Raw genomic sequence first — 23,303 nt, 5'->3', positions numbered from 1 at the left:
GCCTCACGTCTCTCTGAGTAGCATTGGTCCATTCTGTTTTGTAGGCCTCTGTCTCGATTCCTGTGCCAGCACCAGAGATTTATTTGTTGTGGCACTCTTGTTGTGACCCTGTGTTGCTGGTCAACCTGAGGGAACTGAAGGCTCCTCCCAGCCTGGGGACCAAGTGGTTTATAAGACATAGGACCTTTCCTGGTGTCCAGCGGGCTCCTGTGGCCTGGGGCTTTTACGCTTCTTAGTGAACTTATTCCTTGTCTAACAAATGTGCTTTTTGGCAAAAGCAGAAAGTAGATTCCTGCTTTTTCACAGAAGGGATCCTATGATAAATCCTATGGGGTCACAGAAGGAGATATCAGTTCTCTATTTTAGTAAGCTGGCTGGGGGTGACATGTCCCGTGACCCAGCTGCAGCAGGAAGACGTCCAGAGCCTCCGTATGGAAGTTGCACAGATGAAAGGACCTTGGACCAAATGCACTGAGCAGAAGCTGCTATGAATTCCACTTAAAAACCAAGGAAGCCCAAGCCTTCCTGGATCCTTATTTATAGCAGCTGGCCCTGGCCAGCAGCCAGCATGTCCAGATAGATGGAAGTGGGGCCACCCTGCTGAGCCACAAGGAACAGAAACTCACAACACTGCTCATCATGTCTCTGTTTCCCTGCCCTTTTGAGGGAAGTAAAAAACACCTAACGCTTGCACAGCAAATAAAATGGTTTCTTTACACGACATAGCCAAGGTGACAGGTCAGATGGAAGGCTGGCCTTTGGGAAGCATGTGGAGAGTCTGAATTCAGGCTGGGAAGTGGCCAGGCCATGGCACGCAGGGCCACCACACAAGGTTGACTGTGACTCAGAGCCTACCCCCTTCCTTGGCTCCCTAGGAGGGCTGACCCTTCCTTCAGAATCACAGAACAAGGCTCCTTTCCCACCCTGAGAGATGATGAGGTTTCTGTGCCACCTTGGTGCCCCAGAGTGAGTGCTGGGGAGCTACGGTGACTGTGGTACTGGTAGTCCTCTCCTGTGACCTCCAAGTCGTCTGTTAGTACTTTCACACTGACAGCCACAGAAAGGTGACCCCTAACCTCCCTTAGACATTACAGAGGACTCTTCATCTGCAGGTCTCAATCTTCCCATACAGACCCATTTTTCTTCATAAACGGGGATAAGATTGTGACTTTCTGTAAAGAGTGGCTACGAGGGCTGGGAACGTAGCTCAGTGCTAGATGCTTCCCTGGCATGCGTGAGGCCCTGGGATTGATCCCCAGCACCAAAATGAAAACAATTTGGCTACAGTGATGGAGGCCCATCTTTGGACCTACCTCCTCCCCAACTCCCCATCCCCTGCCTGCATTCAGAAGGGAAGACCTGGAGGCTCGGTGGTATCTAAGCCTAGAGTAACCACAGTGCCTACTCTAGTTCCGGCAGTTCTAAGGAAATGAACAGGAAGCAAGGCCACTTCACTTCAGCCTTTCCCTAGAGAAACTGATTCATTGATGTGACTGAGAAATAACGACAGCCATGCAAGCATGGGTATTCACATATAAAATACTATCAGAAATTGGGGTGCGGCTCAGTGGTACAGCACATGTAGCATGCACAAGGCCCTTGGCTCAATTTCCAGCACCAAAAGCAAACAAATAATAATAATGAAAACAAACAATAAATAAAAACAATTTAAAAAAAAGAACAAAAAAAAACCAGAGCATCAACAGATATCTTTTTCTCCCTTGTAAATAATCTCTCTCACACACACAAACACATTTCTTTTCTGCTGTCTCTTTCTCTCTCTCTTTTCAGTACTGGGGTTTGAACTTAGGGCTTCCAACATGCTAGGCAAGTGCTCTAGTACTTGAGCCATGCCCCCAGCCCTTGTTGCTTTTTTCATTTTTCAGATGGTATCTCCAGCTTTTGCCTGGGGCTGCCCTTGGACTTTGATCCTCCTACCTCTGCCTCCCAAGCAACTGGGATTACAGGCACGAGCCACCACACCCAGTTTATTTTCTGAGAGAGTGTCTCACTAACTTTTGCCCTGGGCTAGCCTTGAACTGAATCTTTCTATTTCAGCCTCCCAAGTAGTTGAGTGCCTGTCTCCCTCCCTGCCACCGACTTCTACATGATTTGCATGTTTATGATTTTATTAATGAATATAGCAAAACACTGTGGCTACAAGATTTCACAAGCAATTTTGTTGTTGTTGTGTGGAAATGAAACCACAGGGCCTTGTGCATGCTAGGCAAGTGCTCTGCCATTAAGCTACATCCCAGCCTTCATAGCCACTTCTTACAAAGAGCTACAAAGAAAACTCTTTCCAATTATTTTAGGAAAAAAAAAAAAAATCTGTAGGCAGGCACCGGTGGCTCATGTCAATAATACTAGCTACTTGGAAGGCACAGATCAGGAGGATCCCAGTTTAAAGCCAGCCCAGGCAAAAAGGGAGATGCTCTCTAAAAAATATCCAGTGTACGTACACACACACACACACACACACACACACACACACACACACACACACACACAAAGGTGGAGTAGCTCAAGTGGTAGAGTGTCTGCCTAGCAAGTATGAGGCCCTGTGTTCAAATCCCAGTGCCATCAAAAAGGTTGTGTGCAAGAAGACTGATACCTGCAGATGAAGACTCCCCTCAGAATGCCTATCGGAGGTTAGGGGTCACCTTACTGTGGCCATCAGTATGAAGCACAACAGAAGACTTGTAGGTCACATGTGTGAGATGGCTGAGGCAAATATTAAGTAAGAGAAGGCACTGTCAATCTCTAACACCAGCCAGAGAAAGAGATGTTTAAGACAGATATTTTATCACCACAATTTAAATACAGAGGCTCCCTGAGTTTTGATGGCTCAACACACAATGGCAAGAAAGCAATGTGCAGCCACCAGGCACTGTACTTTGAATTCTGATTCTTTCTGGGAGGGCAGTATGTGGCATGACCCTCTCTCAAGATACTGGGTGGCTCCCATCAGCCACATGATGGCGATGGTGACAACCAGTCCCCTATAGTAGCCCCCCCTTACCCTGGGGCATATGTTCTGAGATCCCAATAAGTTGGACTTACTGTCTGCAGTCAGTTCTAAGCACCTTCCTCAGAAGTGGGGTGTGTATCAAATGAGTTCTCTCTCAGGGAATGGTGCTCCTGGGGCCCCAAGAAGGCCCAACACTGCCTTGACAATCCTGCTACATGACTACTGGGGGGGTGCAGTGGCCTCAGAGGCTAGTGGACACCCTGGCCAGGTGCATATGGGTGTGTATCTACTAAAACCCTGTCCAACAGAAACAGATTCCTTCCTCCCTTCCTTCTGTCATGTTCTGGAACCAGTTTCAATGCCCAGGACTGATGAATCTAGAAAGGCAATTAAAACAACAACTTTATTTTGAAATAATGAATAGATCACAGGGAGGTGCAAAGAAATTCAAAGGAGGTCCCATGTACCCTTTGCACAGGTGATACCCGGCATGACTGTAGCTCAATACCAAAACCAGGAAACAATCAATGCACAGAGTTTATCCAGACTTCATTAGCTTCAGCAATTTGTGTGTGGCTTAGTGCAACTGTGTGGAGCTTCACACAGCCACAGCCACAATGAACACAGAGCTGCCTGTCACCACAGGCTCCCTGGTGCTCCCCTTTTGTGGCCATTGCCCCTCACCCAACCCTTGATCCCTGGCAACCACTGATGTGTTTCCCCATCTCTATAATTTTCCCCTTTCAGGAAATGTTAGCTAAATGGAATCATGTAGCACATAACCATTTGAGATTAGTTTTAAACTTAGCATATTACCCTAAGAGCCATCTAAGCTGTTGTCTGTTAGACAGATATACTTTTTTGCAGTGGTGGGGATTGAACCCAGGGTCTCCTAGCACACACTCAACCACTTGAGCTACACTCCTAGCCGTTTTGGTTTTTACTTTGTTTTTGAGATAGGGTCTCACTAATTTTTCCAGGGCTGGCCTCAAACTGGGGATCCTCCTGCCTCTGCCTCCCAAGTAGCTGGGATTACAGATGTGTGTACCACCACACCCCAATTAGAAAGATCATTGATATTTAAAATTTTTTTTTGTGTGTGTGGCAGTACTGGGCTTTGAGCCACTCCACCAGCCCTTTTTTGTGATGGATTTTTTTCAAGTTAGAGTCTCATGGACTATTTGCCTGGGCTGGCTTAGAACCGTGATCCTCTTGATCTCTGCCTCCTGAATAGCTAGAATTATAGGCATGAGCCACTGGCGTCCACCTTTTGCTTTTAAGTAGTATTTTCCTTAGTGCACACTCATTGTAAGAAGGGATTTCACTGTGGAAAGGTCATTTTGGATGATGATGAAATTTTACCTCCAAATGGCATTCCACCAAGGAGCTCCTTATTAGATTTTCTGTTCTTTCACTGTCTAGCAACAAAGGAAGCCTTGAGCCTTTCATCTGAAAATACCATCAGTGACTCCAAAGACTCAAAATTTCCTTATGCAAGTGGGTAACACCCTCATCTGGAGGAGACAATATTCTCCTATGGTAAACAAAGGATAAGGTTGTAAATTCATGTGGTGTCTTTAAGCTTCTCTGATCCAAGCTGAAGGAAGGAAAAAAGGATTTCCTCTTCCTCCTCAAGTTTGTAAACTAACCAGCTGCTTGTCCTTTTCTTTATTAAAGGGGCAACTGAGCTGACTGGGGCTCCATGCACTGGGCTGCTCTCAAATGCTTTCTTCCTATCTGGGATGAAATGGCTGCAGTGCCTCAGGTTTTCAACTCATCCTAGAAGACAGATTTCAGCCCTGTGGCACTCCGGGCAAATCTCCCCTAGGAAAGCAGGCTTCTTCATGAACTCGGAAAAAGGTAGCTTCTGAACACCCTACCCACCTCCCCTATTCTCCTTATAGTCATTCTCAGGTTATCTTTCTAACTGCAGGGATAAGCCAGCAGTTGTATGAAAGGTAACTTTCCCAGAATAAATGAAGCATTTGTAAACGCTGTCCCAGAGCTCTGTTCTAGGTGTTTATAGGAAAGCGACAACTTTCTCTGGAAGTCATTTCACGTGGAACACAAATAACAAATAGCGTGGGAAGACCATAACAACAGCCTCACAACACTGTGCTTCTGTGTGCAAAGGATTTTCAGCATCTTGTTGCATGGCCCTTATTAACCTGCTGGGACATACAAGAAGGGGCCGATTCCCAATCTCTCCTGGGGTCTCCTGTGAGTTAACAAGCATGGGGCTACTCACCTGGCTATGTGGTACCCACAGCTGCTCACTCAGAAAGGATGATGCAGAAACATGGGGGAGATAGGAGGCAAAGGTTCACCATTAAAAAAATTAGTTGTTATGCATTTGGGATTTTTTTAAATTTGTTCTGAGACATGGTTTTGTTATGTATCCAGGCTCGCCTGGAACTCATGATCCACCTGCCTTGGCTTCCAGAGTGCTGGGATTACAAGTGTGCATTACCATGCCAAGCCCTGTTCTTATGGACTTCTAAAGTGTCAAAGAAGACCTTGACTAAAATGACCAGAGACTACAATGCCCACTGCTCTCAATTCCTTCCCCAGCTTTCTTATGAACACCTAACTCAGAATACAAGCTCGATCAGTGTTTACAGAATGACTGAACAAAACTGAAGGAAAACTAAGATTCAATTTATGTCCAATCATATCAAACAGTTCACAAAAGCCATACCATGTCATGTGTGGGAAAAGCATGGAACAAAGCCTGAAGTGGCTCCTTTCTATCACACACTTTACCATCTGTCCTGCCAGAGAAGGAGTGCCAGAGACAATACTGCAGTGTACATTCCTCCCAAAGTAGGGACTGGGAGACAGCAGACCAGCTTTCTCCCACCCACATTCAGATGCTGAGACTAGAGGGGCATGCAAGAGGGAGTTTTGGAAAATCCTACTTACAGCAGTTCTTTACTTTTCCCTTCCTGGGGGAAAGAAAAAGAAAAAGGCAGAGGTGGGACGAAGGAAGAGAAGAGAGGAGTACACTGTAGGTCAGAGTGGGTGAGTTAGGCACTGTTTTACAGCAAAGAAAGATGAGGAAGAAGGAGCAGTGTGCCATTTCCAAGCATGTGATCAGCAGTACTAGTTTAGGAGCTAATATAATAAAAGGATGCAAGAAGTAATAACATGGCCACAGCCTGGTGGTCCAGTACCACCTCCCTTCCAGGAGTTCTGTGTGCTCAGCAAGGAGTGCTGAAACCTGGTGAGAGAGGCACCAGCTCCCTTTCCGAAGTCAATAGAACCCGCATTCTCAACCTGACAGTGCTTATAGAGAAAAACTGGTCTGAGAAAAAATGATCACAAAATTCCAAATAAAACACCAGCAAACAGACATCTTTCCTCCAAATAGAATTTAACAGTACACTAAGAGTCTAGTACTCCATGTATGAATTGATCCCAGAATACCTTAATATTAAGCAAGTTGGACATAAATCATATCAAAAAGGGCAATGGAGAAAATGAAAAGGAAATGGCATTTCACCTCAACAAGTGAACAATGGCCATTAAATAAGGTGTAACTCCCTTTCCTCATATGTGTGCCAGTGAGCAAGGATAGAAGGCTGCTTCCTGGACATGACAGGGAGAACCCATTGTCAACCAACAGCCAATATGGCACCTAAGAGGAAAGTGTTAGCTCCATTAAAAACTACAGATCATCTGACCTGTGCAGGCTGGAGGAATCGGAGTTTAAGGCCAGCCTGGAGCTACACAGCAAGATCTTGTCTCAAAAAACTAAGAATGGGAGATGTAGCTCAGTGGTAGACTGCTTGCCTAGCATGTGCAAGGCCCAAAGGTCTATCCCTAGTACCATAAAAACCAACCAAGCAACCAAAAATCCCAAACCAAACCAAACAAACCAAAAAATAAGAGCTGGCGATGTAGCTCGGTGGTAGAGTGTTTACCTATCATGTGTGAGGTCCTAGGTTCAATCCACAGTACCACACAGACTCATACACAAAAAAGGGACTGGAGGTGTGGCTCAGAGACCCTGAGTTTAATCCCCAGTGGGGGGGGGGGGGGAAGGTCAGGCATGGTGATGCATACCTGTGATTCCAGAACTTTGGAGGCCAGGGATCTTGAGTTCAAGGCCAGCCTGGGCTACATAGTCAAGACCTTATCTCAAAAAAATGAACAAACAGGGCCAACAGACTGGCTTAAGTGGTAGAGCGCCTGCCTAGCAAGCATGAGGTCCTGAGTTCAAACCACAGTACCAACAAAAAATTTTTTTTAATCCAAAAAACAAAAAGTTTACAAATATAAAACAAAACCTAAAAATTTACATTTCATTTTTAAACTGGAAATACTCAGAATTGAAGTTTTTACTAACCCTGGGAAGCTAAAACAAGCCCCACCTGATGCAAATATGGCCAAACCCTTGCCTGGGGTCTGACTCAGAGTCCAAGTGTGCACTGATGGAGCACACCAGGTGCTCATACTGACATTGGTCTGAGCCCCTCTATCTGTTCTGGGGATAGAAGGAGAGTGCAGCTTCTGGCATCTGTCCTCTCAAACTTGTGAGCAGTCACTTGTGACTTCAAAGAGACAGGATGGGCCTGCATTGGATCACTCCAGCTCACATGCTGTGTTTATCATGAAGAGACTGAAAATCCCATGCATAGGGTGGGGCTCAGTGGTACAGCACTTGCCTAGCATGCATGAAGCCCTGGGTTCAATCCCTAGAACTGCAAAGCTAAAAAATATGTCTGTGTATTATCTCTGGAATCATGATAAATGTTCTCATTTCTGCTCAAGTATATGCAGAGATGACCCAGAGAATTTCTGGAACCTGATTTGCATCAAAAGCCTTAATGTTAGCGTGACAATGGTGGCTCACACTTGTAATCCTACCTACTTGAGAGGCTGAGATCAGGAGGATTGAGGCTTGAGGCCTGCCCAGGCAAATTGTTCCTGAGACCCCCATTTCCAAAATAACCAGAGCAAATGGAATAGAGATGTGACTCAACTAGTAGCACACCTGCTTTGCAAGTTTGAAGCCCTGAGTTCAACCCTCTCAAAAAAAAGTCCTACCCGCCCCCCCCAAAAAAAAGCCTTAATGTTTTCTACATCTTCTGACTAACCAGCTATGGTTACACAAATAACTATATCAGCTATTCAGCTTTTTTTTGTGTGTGTGGTGCTGGGGAATTTAACCCAGCTATTCAGCTTTTTTTAAACAACAATGTGAAATACACACACATGGGGAAAAAAAACAAAACAAAAACAACAACAATGAGAGGACAAAGGGCATGGCTCAAATGGTAGAGTGCTTTCTAGAGGCCATGAGTTAAATTCCTGATACTGCCAAAAATATTTTAAAAAATTAATAAAAACAAGGTAAGCCAGGTGTGGTTGGCTCACACCTGTAATCCCAGCTTTTCAGGAGGCAGAGGCAGGAGGATCAAAACCAGCCCTGGCAAAGTTAGTGAGACCCTATCTCAAAAACAAAACAACTGGGGATGTGGTTCAAGTGGTAGTGCACTTGCCTAGCATGTGCAGGGCCTGGGTTAAATCCCCAGTTCCACAAGACCAAACAAAACCAGTGTATAACTGTAAGCAGTCTAAATGTTCAACAACAGAGAATGGGTAAATAAAATAACGGAAAAGTATATGATCATTAAAAATGATGTCGCAGGGCTAGGGGCATGGCCCAAGCCGTACAGTGTCTGCCTTGCAAGTGCGGGCCCTCCTGAATTTAAACTCCAGAAGCACCACCACAAAAAAGAAGATGTCATAGAAAAATATTTAATGACTCAGAAGTAAACATGCTTGTGGAATATATAAATGAGTAAACTAAGGAACAGTATGGCCCCTAGATAAGAAAAGAGCAATAAAAGCAAGATGGTTAATAAAAGAGATGAAGTACCGTGTCTACAACAACATGGTCTAACTTAAAAGCATTATACTAGACGAAGGTGAGAAAGAAAGGACTACATATTGTGGCACCCCATTTATATAACATTTCTGGAAAAGGCAAAACCTCTAGAGACAGAAAACCAATCAGTCACAGCGGGGTGGGAGAGGGTATGGGATGGAATAATGGGGTAGAGACCTTTTTGGGGTAATGGGAATGTTTTAAAACTGGATTACAGTGATGGCTGCACAAGTCATCAAATGTATACTAGATGTGAGTAAATTTTATGGTATGGGTATCTTGTAAAGACATGGAAGAATTAGAACAAAGTTAAAAACAATGAGCTAGATTTGTGGATATAACCACTGATCACACAAGGGTGTTGGTGGTGGATACTTATTTCCAGAGGGTAAGAATACAGGGCTTTTTATTACCAATCCTTGGCATCCAGGAACTGGTCTGACAAATCACAGATAGGCCTCAGTGTCTGGCAACTAGCTGGTGCTCATGGCAAGGCCACATTACTCTCTTGTTAGATACAAGTGATCTCACAGACCAGGTCTCAACATCAGACCAGGTCATACAGGGCCGGAGCAAGACCACATCCCAGGCAGGATGGAGTTGTGTGGCATGAGATGTCATCATGCAACTCAGAATGGTGAACAATTTAAAACTTTTGAATTGTTCATTTAGGGAATTTTCCATTTAATATTCTTTTTCTTTGGCAATACTGGGGTTTGAACTCGGCCTCATACTTGCTAGGCAGGCGCTCTGCCACTTGAGCCACACTGCCAGCCCTTTTGTGTTGGATAGTTTCGAGATAGGGTCTCACTAACTATTTGCCTGGGCTAGACTTGAACCATGATCCTCCTGATCTCAGCCTCCCAAGTAGCTAGGATTACAGGCATGAACCACCAGCACCCAGTCCCATTTAATATTTCTGCACCTTGGTTGACAATGTACAAGTGAAACCTGGGAAGGGAAGCCACAAATAGGGGAAACTACTGTATTTGAACATCTGGAGGTGGCTTGAGATACCAAAATAGATAAAACCAAATTGTACGCTCATGGGTGTACAATGAAAGCAATGAAACAGGCCTCCTCTTTCTCAAGAGATGAAGAGTGCTTCCCTTCCAACAGAAACACTTGCTGATGATGCAAACACAGGGACACTGAGGAAATAACTGTCTATCTTAGCTAAACTATTCCACCTCCCCTGAAGCATTCTGAAGCAAATCTGAGTGAGATGGCAGTACTTTGAAAGTAGGAGAAAACAAACCTTTGTGATAGATATACACACTGCTCTGACCATAATCCTACCACAATTTCCACCCATCTTCTATATCATCCTATTATTTAGGTGGTAGGAATTTCAAATTCTCTACCACTCCTCAAGTTCTTCTCACTCAATCTTGCATGATGGCCCTTGGTTTCCTCACTTGTCACCACATCAGTCTATTAAATCAGGAGAGATCTTTCATGTAAATAGAAATGCCAAATGAAACGCATTTCCGATGGACTAGTTCTAGAGACATCTGAAGACTCCCAGGCATGACTCTTTTGCAGCTCAATTTCATGTCTCTTTGTCCATCCCCATATCCTTGGCCCAATTCCATCTGAGGAATTAGATGAAGTCCCTGATTCTCTGTGAGCCAACAGGTCTACAGATGTGGAGAGAAATCTAGGGCCTGTATAGTCAGACCTGCCTCAGTGTGGAGTTTAGTAAAAGCCATTTAGTACAGAGGACTGAATCACAGTATAAGTGAGTTAAGTTTCAGATCTGTAATTTAATTCCATATGCCTTTTATTCAGCTGTAAAGTAAGACCAAACATGAGCTCCCATCTTAAAAGAGCATTGTCAAATGAAGTCATGACTGGGAGGATGAGTCAAGAGAAGGAATGTCCTGTGGCGACATCAACGTTCACACTATTTTAAAGTAGGGAAGTGTCTCTCCTTTTGAAAGAGTAATCACATGGAAGAAATTCACAGTGCAAGACAGAGAGGTCCCTGAGTGAGATGCCACATATAGGACCTCCAGGCTGAAGACATCTGCGTTCTGAATAATGCATTACTACTAACCTCCTAGTTAGCAGTACCTGGGCAGACAAGGACCTCACGTACCTGCCCAGAGCTCCGAAGTTATGTGAGGGGCCATTGGGGCGGCCATCACCATCAGGGCACACAGAGCATCCTCAAACTCACGGCTGTGGAGAACGACCCGCTGGGAGGCTTGCTAAGGAAGGGAAAAGAGCGACATGAGTCTGAGGAGGACAAGTAAGCATGGGTAAGAAGGGCCAAGCATGGGTCTCATATCCAGAGATGCAGCAGATAGGAAGAAACCCTGTTAGCCCAGGATAGGGGACTCCGCCGCTAAACCACAGCATTACAAACAGCTGTGGCAGCTGTTTACCATGCTCGAGCCGGATGCGAGGCATGTAGTTCTCACAACTACCCCGGCTGACAGATGAAGAGGGCGCAAATGTGCCCTGGGGACAACATTAGTCAAACTCTTAACTACTCAGGTAGGTACCTAAGCACTGGGGACCCAGTGAGAAATGCAGAGACCTGCTCTAGGGTTTCTCACTGTGGAACCCCTAATCCTAGGATTCTCTCTACCCACTGCACCAAACAACAAAACTAGCCTAACCAGGTTATGGCATCCAGTACATGTGGGACAAGAATAATTGCAATTTTATGATACGTTTTTAACCTTAAAGTAGGTGTCAAGGTAGGCACGGTGATGCATGTCTGTAATCCCAGTAGTCTGAGGCTGAGGCAGGAGGATATTGAGCTTGAGGCCAGCTTGGGCTACCTCAAAAGACCTTGTCTCAAAAAACAAACAAACATCCCTCCCCAAATCCTGCCCCCTCAAGATACCCCAATAAAAGAAAGAAGAGGTGTATTTTTCTGAGTATGAGATGTAAAAATATTATACCTGGACTTTTTTTAAAAAGTGAAGGTAGCCAGGCACCAGTGGCTGATGCCTATAATCCCAGCTACTTGGGAGACTGAGATTGGGAGGACTGAGGTTCGAGGCCAGCCTGGGCAAATAGTTCTCAAGACCCCATCACCAAAATAACGAGCGCAAAATGGAATGGAGGTGTGGCTCAAGCTGCTTTGCAAGCTCAAACCCTAGTCCCACTAAAAAAAAAAAACCAAAACAACAAAAACTGCCTGATAAGATTTGAATATAACTTTATGTATAAAGGTATAGAGAGAGGCTGTGGGCAGAAATAGCGGCAAGGGGTGAAAATTAATTTTTTGATTTAAATTTTGTATACTATTTGCCTTTTTTTTTCTTGATTAAAATGTAGTACATCTCACCAAAAATTTGAGAAACACAAAACCACTAACAATTATGCTGTCCCAGGCTCTGAAGAAACAAAAATGTGTATATATGTGCTAATACACACAACCTTTTCATGACTGGGCTTTTCGTTGGGTGGGGGGTGGGATTGAACTCAGAGCTTCTTGCTTGCTTGCAAAGCAGGCGCTGTACCACTTGAGCATGCCTCCAGCTGTGACTGGACTTTTCATCACATGGACACCCGAATCACCTGCCTTACTTCATGAATAGTTTCTGGTATTCAGTATTCCTGGAGACGCGGTATTAATGGTGAGAATGCATTTTCTCCTTGTTGATATGATGGAAGGACCAGAGGATATAGAAGTTCTAAGTCTCTGTGATTATAAATCACCCACAGCAGACACCCAGGTTGAAGGACACACACAGTCACAGGGTCACAGTCCTGATAGCTGGAATGTTTTCTGAAGTATACATCAGCCTTACCTATTAGCAGTATGCTAGAACCTGTCTCCTTATCCTTGCAACAGACAGAAAATGGTCATGTTCAAAAGCCTCTGCAAATGTGATAGGTTAAAAAAAAAAAAATCACATCTATTTTTTGTTATTGTTGCTTTTAGTTTAATTTTGTTTTTTAGACAGGGTCTCACTATGGAGCCCAGGCTGGCTTTGAACTCAGGATCTTCCTGCCTCAACCTCTTGAGTGCAGGATTACAGTCATGTACCACCATGCTTTTAATTTTTTTGGCCTTTTTTATTTTATTTTTTTGGTGGTACTGGGGTTTGAACTCAGGACTTCACACTTGCTTGGCAGGTGTTCTACCACTTGAGCCACTCTGCCAGTCCTTTTTTGTGTTGGGTATTTTTGAGATAGGATCTTGAGAACAGGGATCCTCCTGATCTCTGCCTCCTGAGTAGCTAGGATTACAGATGTGAACCACCAGTGCCCAGTTTGCACTGGTTATTTTTGAGATAAGATCTCGCTTTTTGCTCAGGCCAGCCTGGACATGACTCTCCTATTTTATGTTTCCTGCTGTAGCTGGGAGAATAGGTGTGCACTACCATGTCCAGCTTTTCCTGGTGAGATTAGGTCTCACAAACTTCTTTGTGCAGGCTGTCCTCGAATCGAGATCCTCCTGATCTCAGTCTCCCAAGCAGCTAGGATTACAGGCATGAACCACCAGCACCCAGCTCAGGGTTAAGTATTTTCATATTAACATGTAAGTTCTCTAAACTGGGCACCACTGGCTCACGCCTGTAATCCTAGCTACTCTGGAGGCAGAGATCAGGAGAACTACAGTTTGAAGCCAGCCTGGGCAAATGTTTTGTGAGACCCTCTCTCAATGCAACCCATCACAAAAAAGGGCTGGTGGAGTGGCTCAAGGTGTAGGCTCTGAGTTCAAGACACAGCACCGCAAAAAAAAAAAAAAAGTTCTCAATAATATTAAGGATAGTAGCCTTCTGTCTATGTAATTATAGGTCTGTTTGTTTTTTGGTGGCACTAGGCTTGAACTCGGCAATGTCACGCTTGCTAGGCAGGCACCAAATAGTTGTAAGTGTTTTCCCTAGCTTCTACGTATCTTTTTACCATGGCTATTTTGACATACTAAAAATATCAAGTTTTATGCAGTTGAATCTGTAAATTTCTTTTTTTCCTCCTGTTCTGTTGTAAATTTCCGTTTTTGTGTGTTGGTGACAGAACTGAGGGCCTCATGCATGCTGAGCATATGCTGTGGCACTGAGCTCCACTCCTCTTCTACTGTCCTTAAAAGCCTAGGAAGGCCTTCATTTTAAAAAAGCACTGCTATTAGTTTTAGTGCATGTTTCCTACTGCCTAGTAACTAACACTATTTGTTGACAAATTCTTCCTCTGGCAAGAAAAGTGGGAGGCTAGCTGATGATGTGGCTCAAGCTGCCAGAGCACCTGCCTAGTAAGTGTAAAGTCCTGAGTTCAAACCCCAGTGCCACCAAAAGAAAAAAGAAAGAAGGAGAAAGAAAAACTGGAATCATATGTAGCACAAAGATGAGTGATAACGAAAAGGTTGTTTTTTTGTTTTCAGTGACAGTTATTCTGATCCATGTAGGTAAAATAAATATAAAATGCAGTGATGGCAAGAAAACATCACAATTCATTCAGGAAATCAGACAGCGTGGGGGGGGGGATGAAGAAGCAGAAAAGAGAGAGGCCTGATCTGGTCCTGGGTTTGTCACTAATCAACCAGATATGACATTTAAGCTCCCTGGGCCTCCATGTCCTTGCCTGTAAAACACTGGGGAAGAAAGCAGTTAGAGCAGGCTGTCTTTAAAACCCTTCCAACAACAGGACTAGGTTGTGATATGGAGAAAATGCTTCCTTAGACAACAGAGCCACATCAGGGAGGTGGTCTACTGTGCTGCTTTCTGTCCCTACCTTGGGATCCTGCAGGTCACTCTCCCACCCCTTTGCCACCAGCAGAGGCCACTTACCAAGAGGGCGCTGCTGAGTCCCATCAGCTGAGAAATTGCAGAATTCAGGGAGAAGTCCTTTGTGAAATGGGCCGTCACCTATTAGTAAAAGTTGAGTTATTCACCTTCATTAAAATTCTCTTAAGCTTTCCAGGAAAAAAAAAGTGAAATAGATTCAAAAGCTACTTATAAATACATCATCTAAAATAATCACTATGGTTCATAGAACAAAGATTTAAAAAATTCAAAGTCAATTCTGTTTCCTCTATTTAAGGCTGCAGCAAGGCTGGAGGTGTAGTTCACGTGGTACAGTACTTGCCTGGCATACATGAGGCAGGGCAGGGTGGCCAGAGCTACTGCTGAGCAAACATCAAAATGAGGAAACAGGAGATGTGGTGAGGGGCTCACACTCCTTGGCTATGTGACTTCAATTCACACAGCACATGGTCTTGCATTTTGAAATGTCAGAACACTAGCATGATTTGTCAGCCTTTCATGTTTGTGTACTTTTCAGTGCTGTAGGCAAGACTACAGAAAAATAACACATCTTTAAGATGTCAAGAGTTTACAGCTCAGTGAAATAACCCAAGCCTATTATCCGACAGAAGACTCTGCCAGATCCAGAGGAAAAAACATGCTATGAAAACAGCGCTGAGGTATGGCTCTGATCACTGAATTCAACCCAGGGAGCTCCGTTCACCTCACAGAGGGCACAGAGGATATTAAGTTGAAGAAGTGACATCAGATGAGACCCAGTCGGACTCTGGGCCACTCCAGGTCACACAAATCAGAGAGGAAGAGCCCTACCATGCCTCAGTGTCAACTGAATCAGAGTCCAGATAAGCAACCTTGGCTGACTTTATAGATTGATCAGTACATCTTTTAGTTTATTTTTTTTCTTTTATGGTATTGAGGATTGAGCCCAGGGCTTGACACATGATAAGCAAGCGCTCTACCATTGAGTGTGTTACACTCCCAGTTCTGAATCAGCACACCTTAAGAGGGAAAAATCAGCCAAAGAAGGACCTGCAGTAACAAATACCCATAAAAAAAATGACTTTGGATTTGCAAGAATTAACCTACAGTAACTCACACAGACATTTAGTTCCAAAGTAACCAAGTAGAAAAGCCCTGCTATGCTGAGCACCAGAGAATTTGGAGTCAAGGCCAGGCTCTCAGAGCGTGCTCGGGGATGCAGTTGCCTGGCACCCACTGCAGTTTCTCACCTGAGAGATGACCATGTTCTTGTACTCCAAGAGTTTGCGGGTCTCAGCTCGCTCCTCACTTGTCAGCAGCTGAGGCTGGGGGCTCGGCCCACAAGCTCTGGCCTCAATAAAACGGGTTGCCAGGGACCACAGACGCTGCTGCCACCTCAGCACCCCAGGGAGGGCATCGGCTGCATTTGGGGATAGTGAAGGAAACAGAAGGAACACTCATGAGAAGGATCCATGTGGTGGATTGGTCACAAAGCTGAGGGCATCACCAACCCCCCATGATCCTCCCTGGCTCCCAGCGTTGGGGAAGTCAGACCAGGACTGATGCTGCCATCTCCCAGGGTCCCAGATGTTCCACACGAGGCAGCAGGGCTGCTCAAGTGCTGCCACCAACTGTCCTGGGTCCATGACAAGACCTGAAGCTCAGTGAGATGGCTTCAGCACGCTCCTGCCTTGGTTAGCAAGCAGGCTGCCACAAGTGTCTCCAAGCTAACAGTGTGCTCAAAGATAGTCGGCTGACATGGGGACAAGCCCTTGCTCTCACAAGGACAGGTAACAGCAGTAGTGGTGACTTTAGGCCGTGCCTGGGAACAGCACTGCCATACAGTGTGAGGTACAGTGTCTACACAGTGTGACATAACCTGTGACCTTGCCGGGTGTGTGGACTATGTATTCCAGGCATGTGCAACAACTCTACTGCAGTGAAGGTGAACAGCTCACCTGGTTGCCTGGTGACAGAGGGCCAGTCCAGGTGCCTATACTCTTTGGCCACTGGGTCAGAGGTCCTAAAGCCCTGGGGGCAGTGGAGCCTTCCGGGGGGCTGGTCAGAAACAGGTTCTCAGAGCCTGTCCTGCAGCTGAGGGGAGGGTCAGAACCAGTGTGAGTCTATGCTCCTGAAGCCCTGGTGACTCTGAGGCAGCTTGTGCTAGGACTGATTTGTGACCACTATCCCAGGCCCAACTCCCAACCAGACACGATTATGTTGAAATAACTGGAGATTCAATAGGTGACACACACACTTCCTAGAAGGCTCAGATTCCCAGGCATCTACTTTCCTCTCCCACAGCTATCCTTGGGCAGATCACACAAAGCAAATGAACCTGTTGGATGGTTTTCTCTAGGACAGCTAGGTGCCCAAGACTGTTTAACTTCACAACTTCTTAAGTCCATACAGCTCTGAGAGACAAACCTCCCAAGAGGGAAGATGGGTTGGCTGAAGGTGGTCACAGGTAACACTGGCCCAGACCCCATTCAGGGCTTCTGTTTTGGTGAGGGAGGAAGACCCTGTCCTAGGAAAATCCATTGGGGTAGACCTAGAGAGGGCTGGCCTCTGCATCACAGGGGGCCTAGGAACAGCACAGAAGTCAGCTCCCCAGGTGTGGCCCCTGGAGACCTGGCATTAGAGTCTGCACAGAGCCTGCTGCTGCGAGGCCCACCCGGAGGCCATTGGCAGCTCTGAAGTGACTGGGCATCTGGAGTGCTACGAGTTCTGTTCTGTAAGCGGTCCTGAGGCCACACATGCCTGGGAACACTGGTGTAGGATGGCCTGGATGCTGGACAGGCTGCTCCTATGGAGTCGATTTCTACAACTCTTCACTGATGTCTTCCTTCCCCCACTTCCTTCTGAGCCAGGACAGATTACAAAGGAAGCAGGCCAGGAAGAGGAAGGTGACTTACTCTTCACATCCCACAAGATATCCTTCTCAGGAGGGGCTGCAAAGAGGATGTAGAGCCGAATCGTGTCGATCCCATACTGAGTGACAACTTCCTCAGGGTCCACGCCATTGTGTCTGGATTTACTCATCTTCTCCCACGTCACCTCTAACTTCTCTTTCGTTTTTGTGTGAACAGGAGCAGAACCTACATGCAAAAAAAATACACGGGGATGGCATGTACTTTTGACAGAGCTCATCAGAAAAACCTGGGCAAACAAGAAAACTGCCATTTGAGGAATCACATGAATTCACTCAACACGCCTTTCTCTCTCTATATACTATGTTATAAAAATGTTGTTATTATTATTATTATTTAGTGCTGAGACTCAAATCCAGGGCCTGTACATGCTAGGCAAGTACTCTAGCACTGAGCTATAGCCCCAGCACAAATGTTTTTATTTTGAATAAATGAAATCTACTTCACTTTCCCTTCTTTTTGCAAATAAATATACAGGTAATAATGGATTCTGTCAGCTTTTCCTACAAAACAAAGTAATTCCCCCCTTTTAAAATAAATTAATTATGCACAAAAGGAAAGTAAAATAGAATGAGAAGGGGTGGGGATATGGCTCAGTGGTGGAATGCTTGCCTAGCATGCACGAGGTCCTGGGTTCCATCCCCAGCACTACAAAAAAAAAGAAAGAAAACTTGCCTGCCCAAGTTGCAGGGTCTCACAGCACTTTGCTGTGAGACTTGGAGCCCCATTCACATCACAGTCACCAAAATACAATCTTGCACTGTCAGGGCAAGTAGAGCTGCTCTGCTAAATATGGTGGTTCATTATATGCCAGCCAGTCACACCTTCCTTGGAAGTGTCTCTTTTCCCACTCAACATTGCTGCTATAGACAGTGCTGATGGAAGAGGCTACGTTTGGATGAGGCATTCTTGTGGCTAGCCTCAGTGGAGCCTCTTCCTTAGAAACTGGAACTAAGAGACCAGAAACTGTTTCCATGTTGTTGCCACTAGAACCCTCCTACCACCCAGGAGATGGGCATGACTTGCCCTGAGGCCACCCAGGCTCCTGTAAGCTGAATTGGAGCAGAGGAAGAACAGGGTGGAAGAACAGGGAGCAGCAGACAGACTATGGAGAGGCTTGAGGAAGGCAGAGAAAGGAGAGGTTGGTGATCTCCTAAGTGCTGAGGAGCTCAGCTGTAGTTCCCGTGGCTGGGTCTCAGTGACGTCCCATTGTCCTTGTGTTGAATCCACATTTGGGTGAATTTTTGCCCTAACTCCAACAGCAACTGAACTCTCAAGGACCTGATGTATACACCTGACAGCTAACTCCATCTCTACAGATGGCCCCTGCAGATCAGGATGGGCAAGTCTGCCATGGAGGGGAAGGATGCTCACAGAACTGCCTGGAGCCATGTCATCAGAGCAGAGAGAGAGAGGGATGAGGTTCAAGGACCCACTCCCTGCTCTATTGTGCCCTACACTGGGTCTGGCCTTTATAGCACTGTTGTACAATTAGGATAAAGGTATCTGTGTGGGCAGAGAAGTTGAGAAGATAGAAAAGGATGGACACATTTGGTCCTGAAATGTATGGCTTGGAAGTTTGGATTTCAGACCCTGCTCATTCCCTTGGTTGGTGCCTTTGTACAGAGGACAAACTGTACAGCTCTCCTTGGACAACCCTGCCCATACTTTCAGAGAGCACTGAAATTTACAGTACCATAGATTTGGCTCCTTTCTCCTCTGATCTCTGCTGGAGAGGCCCTGACAAGTTTTGCTTCTCCAGCTTGTTTTCCCATGGACCATGCTGGCCGTTCCAAACCCTGATGTATGATTGGTTTGGTCAGGGAGTTCCACCAATGCTTCCACCTACCCCTCTCCAGTGTTTGACTTGGGGATCCCCCTGCCCCATTCAAGGGGTGGTTGGGTGTCCCAATCTCATCCATTATGCACTGGTTTTTCTAAAATGTAATGGCCAGAATGTTTCTCACAGCAACCCCAATAGGTGTTTCCTCTTCATTTCTAACATGTCACTTGCACATTCCCTGTGGTACACCTAGAGATCTGCAGGAGAAACTGCCTTTGAGGAAGGTGAAAACACAGCAGAGGGAAGAGGCCTGGAGAATCGGGGGCAGAGGAGTGTTCAAGAAGGCAGGACAATGGGAAGGCCTAGTGGCGTGAGTTTCAGACTCCAAGGTGTAGAGGGAGTGGGTAGAGTAGAGGCCTCAGGTTTTGAAATGTGCTATTGGGCTTTCTAGAGAGAAATGCCAGGAGACCCCCAGCTGGAAGACTGTCCTGGGTCCAGGGCTCTGTCCAACAGGGCTGGGCCAGGAGGTGGTGCCTGAGGGCCCTCTATGGTCCACACAAGGCAGAGCCCCAGTGACACTGTTGCTGTATGGGGCTGGCACAGAGCTGCAGAGAGCCCAGACCAGGACAAGCTGAGATGCAGAGACCACGAGGCCAATCAGACCCCTCCTGGTCCAGCCAGGACCAAGTGGCAAATGTCTGCTTGATCAATTACTCCCAGGACTGGCCTTAGTTCTCACCTGGACCACAGCCTGGCCCTCACCCTTTTATTTCGGTACTGGTGTTTGAACTCATTATGCTCCACCACTTGAGCCACCCCTCCAGCAGCCTGACCCTTCTTACCTGTGAGATCTACTTCCTCTCTCTGCAGGTACTGTCCTGATGGAAGCCGGAATGTCTGCCCCTTGATAAGGCCTTGGGCCAACAGCTTGTGAAAAGGCTCCCTGAGGAAATAAAGGGAAAAGGAAAGTGGAGGGTGGAGATATAAAGCATCCAGAACCAGTGTCACAAACCAAACCCACTGAAGGGCAGCTGACCCATGAACACAGGGTGGCTGACCAAGACTACCTGTAGAACATATTGCACAAGTGGCTCCTTAGGAATAAGTGATAACATGAAGTCAAATCGGCAGGCAAGTGGAAAGAGCCCTGGGCCTCAGATTTGAAAGGCCTGCATTCCTGCATTCAAATCTCAGTTCTGCTTCTCAATGGATTCTGGGAGTCCAGGCAAGTCTTCTATAGAACAGGAATGGGAAAGTCCTGCTTCAAACTACTGCTGGAAGACTCAATGAAAAGACTGCATGAAAACACTTGGTTTTTAACCCCACAAACATCAGCTGCCTGCTGAGCTCAACAGAGGAAGGGCGTGGAGGATGCAGGGATCACTTAGGGCTCCCCTCATGAAGGTTTCTTCCTTTTTAACTGAACCTAATATACAGTGCTTACTCACATTCTTTAAACAAATTTAAAATCATAGAAGTTATAGGGGAATATATCCTTGCCATCAAAGTTTAAGCCCTACCCTCCTTCCTCGTCCCACTCCTCTCCAAAGAGGCCGTTTTTATCCATTGTTTAGTGTGTAACCCTGGAAAAGTCTGGAGACCCTTTTCAACGATGTTACGAACACAATTATTTTTATACCCACATGTGATTTTTTTGGAATTTTTTTGGTGGTATTGGGGTTTAAACTCAGGGACTCGTGCTTACCAGATAGATGTTCTACCGCCTGAACCATGCCTTCAGTCCTCTCCCCTCCCCATTTGATTTATTTTTCAGATAGGGTGTCACAGCATTCTTGTCTTGAGCCTGCCTTAGACCTTGAACTTCCTACCTAGGCCTCCTGTATAGGTAGGATTACAGGTGTGAGCCACTGTGCCTGGCCCTAGAGTTTTTGGACGTAAGTAAGATGAGATGGTGCATTTCATCAAGTGACCCACCACTGCCCCCTTATGGCAGTGTGTAGATGTGCAACCTGCCAGAATCTGACCCTGACCCCTGCTGTTCTGCATAAGTTGCACTCCTCCTGCTTCATGTTCTAAAATCCTATCTCTTTCAACCTAAGCTGTTAATGAAACAGTACACATTAAAAAGTGATATTTTAAAAGGGCATAACTGAATTTTCACTATACAAACACAAGTATAACCAGCACCCAGATCAATGAGCAGTGCGGCCAATCTCCTGAAATCCTCCTGCCATCTCCAGACACTCACTCCCCACCATGGCCATCACTAGCCTGACTGCTCATTTAGTGTTGCCCGTTTCAAAACCACTTCTAACAAGATTTGAATGAGGGATTCCCAGGATGTCCACACTAGGGACTTTCCCCAGAACTGGCAGGTGTCAACACACAGAACAGTGATGCACTGAAACCAAGGCCCTGATTAAACAAACACAGTTTAATTTCTGAAAGTTAGCAACAATGCACCTGGATCGTGGAAGTTCATCTGGACTCTATCCTCTCCTGAGCTGTGGTACAGCAGGGATCTAAAAGCTTTAGATGGGTCATCTGAGCAGGGATAGCAAAACTCGACTCCAGTGACCTTACTTACACCACCCAGACCACTCAGAGCCATGGCAGTACTTCCAGGTATACTCATCCTGAGTCTCAGAATTCTTCTTAGTGCCATAAGCCCACTGTTGTTATGTGAACTGGATTATTTATTTACTCAACAAGTATTTGCTGAGTGGTGACTATGTGCCTGGCACTGATCTGGCACTGGGGTACCAATCCCTGCCCTCAGGGAGCCAGCCAGCCTAATTGCCATCATAGAACCAAGTCAATGGCTGGCCATGCTAGGAGCTGTGAGGGAGGGGAAGAAAGAGTGTAGCTGTACTTGAGGAGTACCTCTTCCTTCTTTCAAGACAAGTTCCAGGTCCTCAGCTTGGCCACCACAACTTCCTTCTTCTCATGTTCTGCTTTTTCTAAGTTACCCACACAACACACCCTATTGATACTCTTCCCTGAGCTATTGTTAAAACTGCCCATCTGTGAAACCTCAATTCAGCTTTAGGCTCTACTCCAATGCCTCTCCTCCACTGGAAGGTCTGGGAACCTCCTGGCCAGGACCAGGTCTCTTTCCTTGCTGAGGTGTCCAGCCTGGTACCTACAGCTAAACTTGACAGAGATGAAAATTTATTGTGTGTTCAGGGGAGTGGCTGACCTGTCCACTGTCTTCCACAGAGGAGAAGGAGGAAGAAAATCTTTGAAGACCCCTCCCAATGCTTAGTTCATAAAATACACTCAATAATGTTAATTGGTTTGAACTAAATCAAGCTTATTTCAATGAGTGAATAAATAAACTTCCCAGCACCAGAGGTCCCCCAACCAAGGTAAAAGAGGAAGCAAGAGGTGGAGGTGGGAAAGACACAGGAGGCTGTGGCCTCCAGCTGGGGCTACCCTCCCTTTTTGCAGGGATGGATACAACTGTCCACCTCCTGCTAGAGGGAAGTCCAGCAGAGGGAGGTGGGAGCGCCCTGCAGGCTCACAGAGAATTTCACAGTGGAGTCATGCTCACCCCCTGTGTTTTCCTCCCTCCTGCGGGGCTCTAGGGAATGCTCCATGGGGCACTGGGAATCTGGTGCTCATCTCTTGGCTGAAGCAGGCCACATCTGCCCTCATGCAGAGTTTGGCTCTGCATCCTCACTTGTTTATCCATTCAACACAAATTTGCATGACAATTGATATAGAGTACTCTTAATTAATTGGAGAGCTTATAGTATAAGAGGTCACTCCTAAATAACCACCAATGCCACAAGGAAAGGCTTAGAGCGTGGAGGTTCACGGTGCATGGGACTGAGGGACCAGGGAACATCAAGGGCCCTGCTGGAGTAGGGATCACATCCTGTTGCGGAGTCCATCACTCAGATTCACAGCCAGTGTGGTATCCTCATTTGTTCCCTCGTTCATTCACTCAACAGATGGTACTTAGGAACAAACCTGTGTGAGCAATTCATCTTAGGGGCTGTGCACAGCAGGGGCCTCCATAACAGTAAAAAATCTGCAGCTGTAAACCACCAACTAA

At 46.0% G+C, this 23,303-nt stretch overlaps 1 protein-coding gene across 1 annotated transcript in view; it reads right to left on the bottom strand.

Moving 5' to 3' along the window:
• Lars2 (leucyl-tRNA synthetase 2, mitochondrial) overlaps window positions 1–23,303 on the bottom strand; it is a 136,218-nt gene that overhangs the window by 6,867 nt on the left and 106,048 nt on the right. Inside the window, exons 15-19 of the mRNA XM_074059886.1 lie at window positions 20,125–20,225; window positions 17,485–17,667; window positions 15,820–15,989; window positions 14,615–14,692; window positions 10,966–11,077 (exon numbers count right to left, since the gene is read on the bottom strand). Of these exons, the coding sequence (XP_073915987.1) occupies window positions 10,966–11,077; window positions 14,615–14,692; window positions 15,820–15,989; window positions 17,485–17,667; window positions 20,125–20,225 (644 nt within the window). The remainder of the gene's footprint in view (window positions 1–10,965; window positions 11,078–14,614; window positions 14,693–15,819; window positions 15,990–17,484; window positions 17,668–20,124; window positions 20,226–23,303) is intronic.

The sequence above is a fragment of the Castor canadensis genome, chromosome 17, assembly GCF_047511655.1.
Source record: "Castor canadensis chromosome 17, mCasCan1.hap1v2, whole genome shotgun sequence".
Lineage (NCBI taxonomy): Eukaryota > Metazoa > Chordata > Mammalia > Rodentia > Castoridae > Castor > Castor canadensis.
This window is presented reverse-complemented; position numbering and strand designations above follow the sequence as displayed.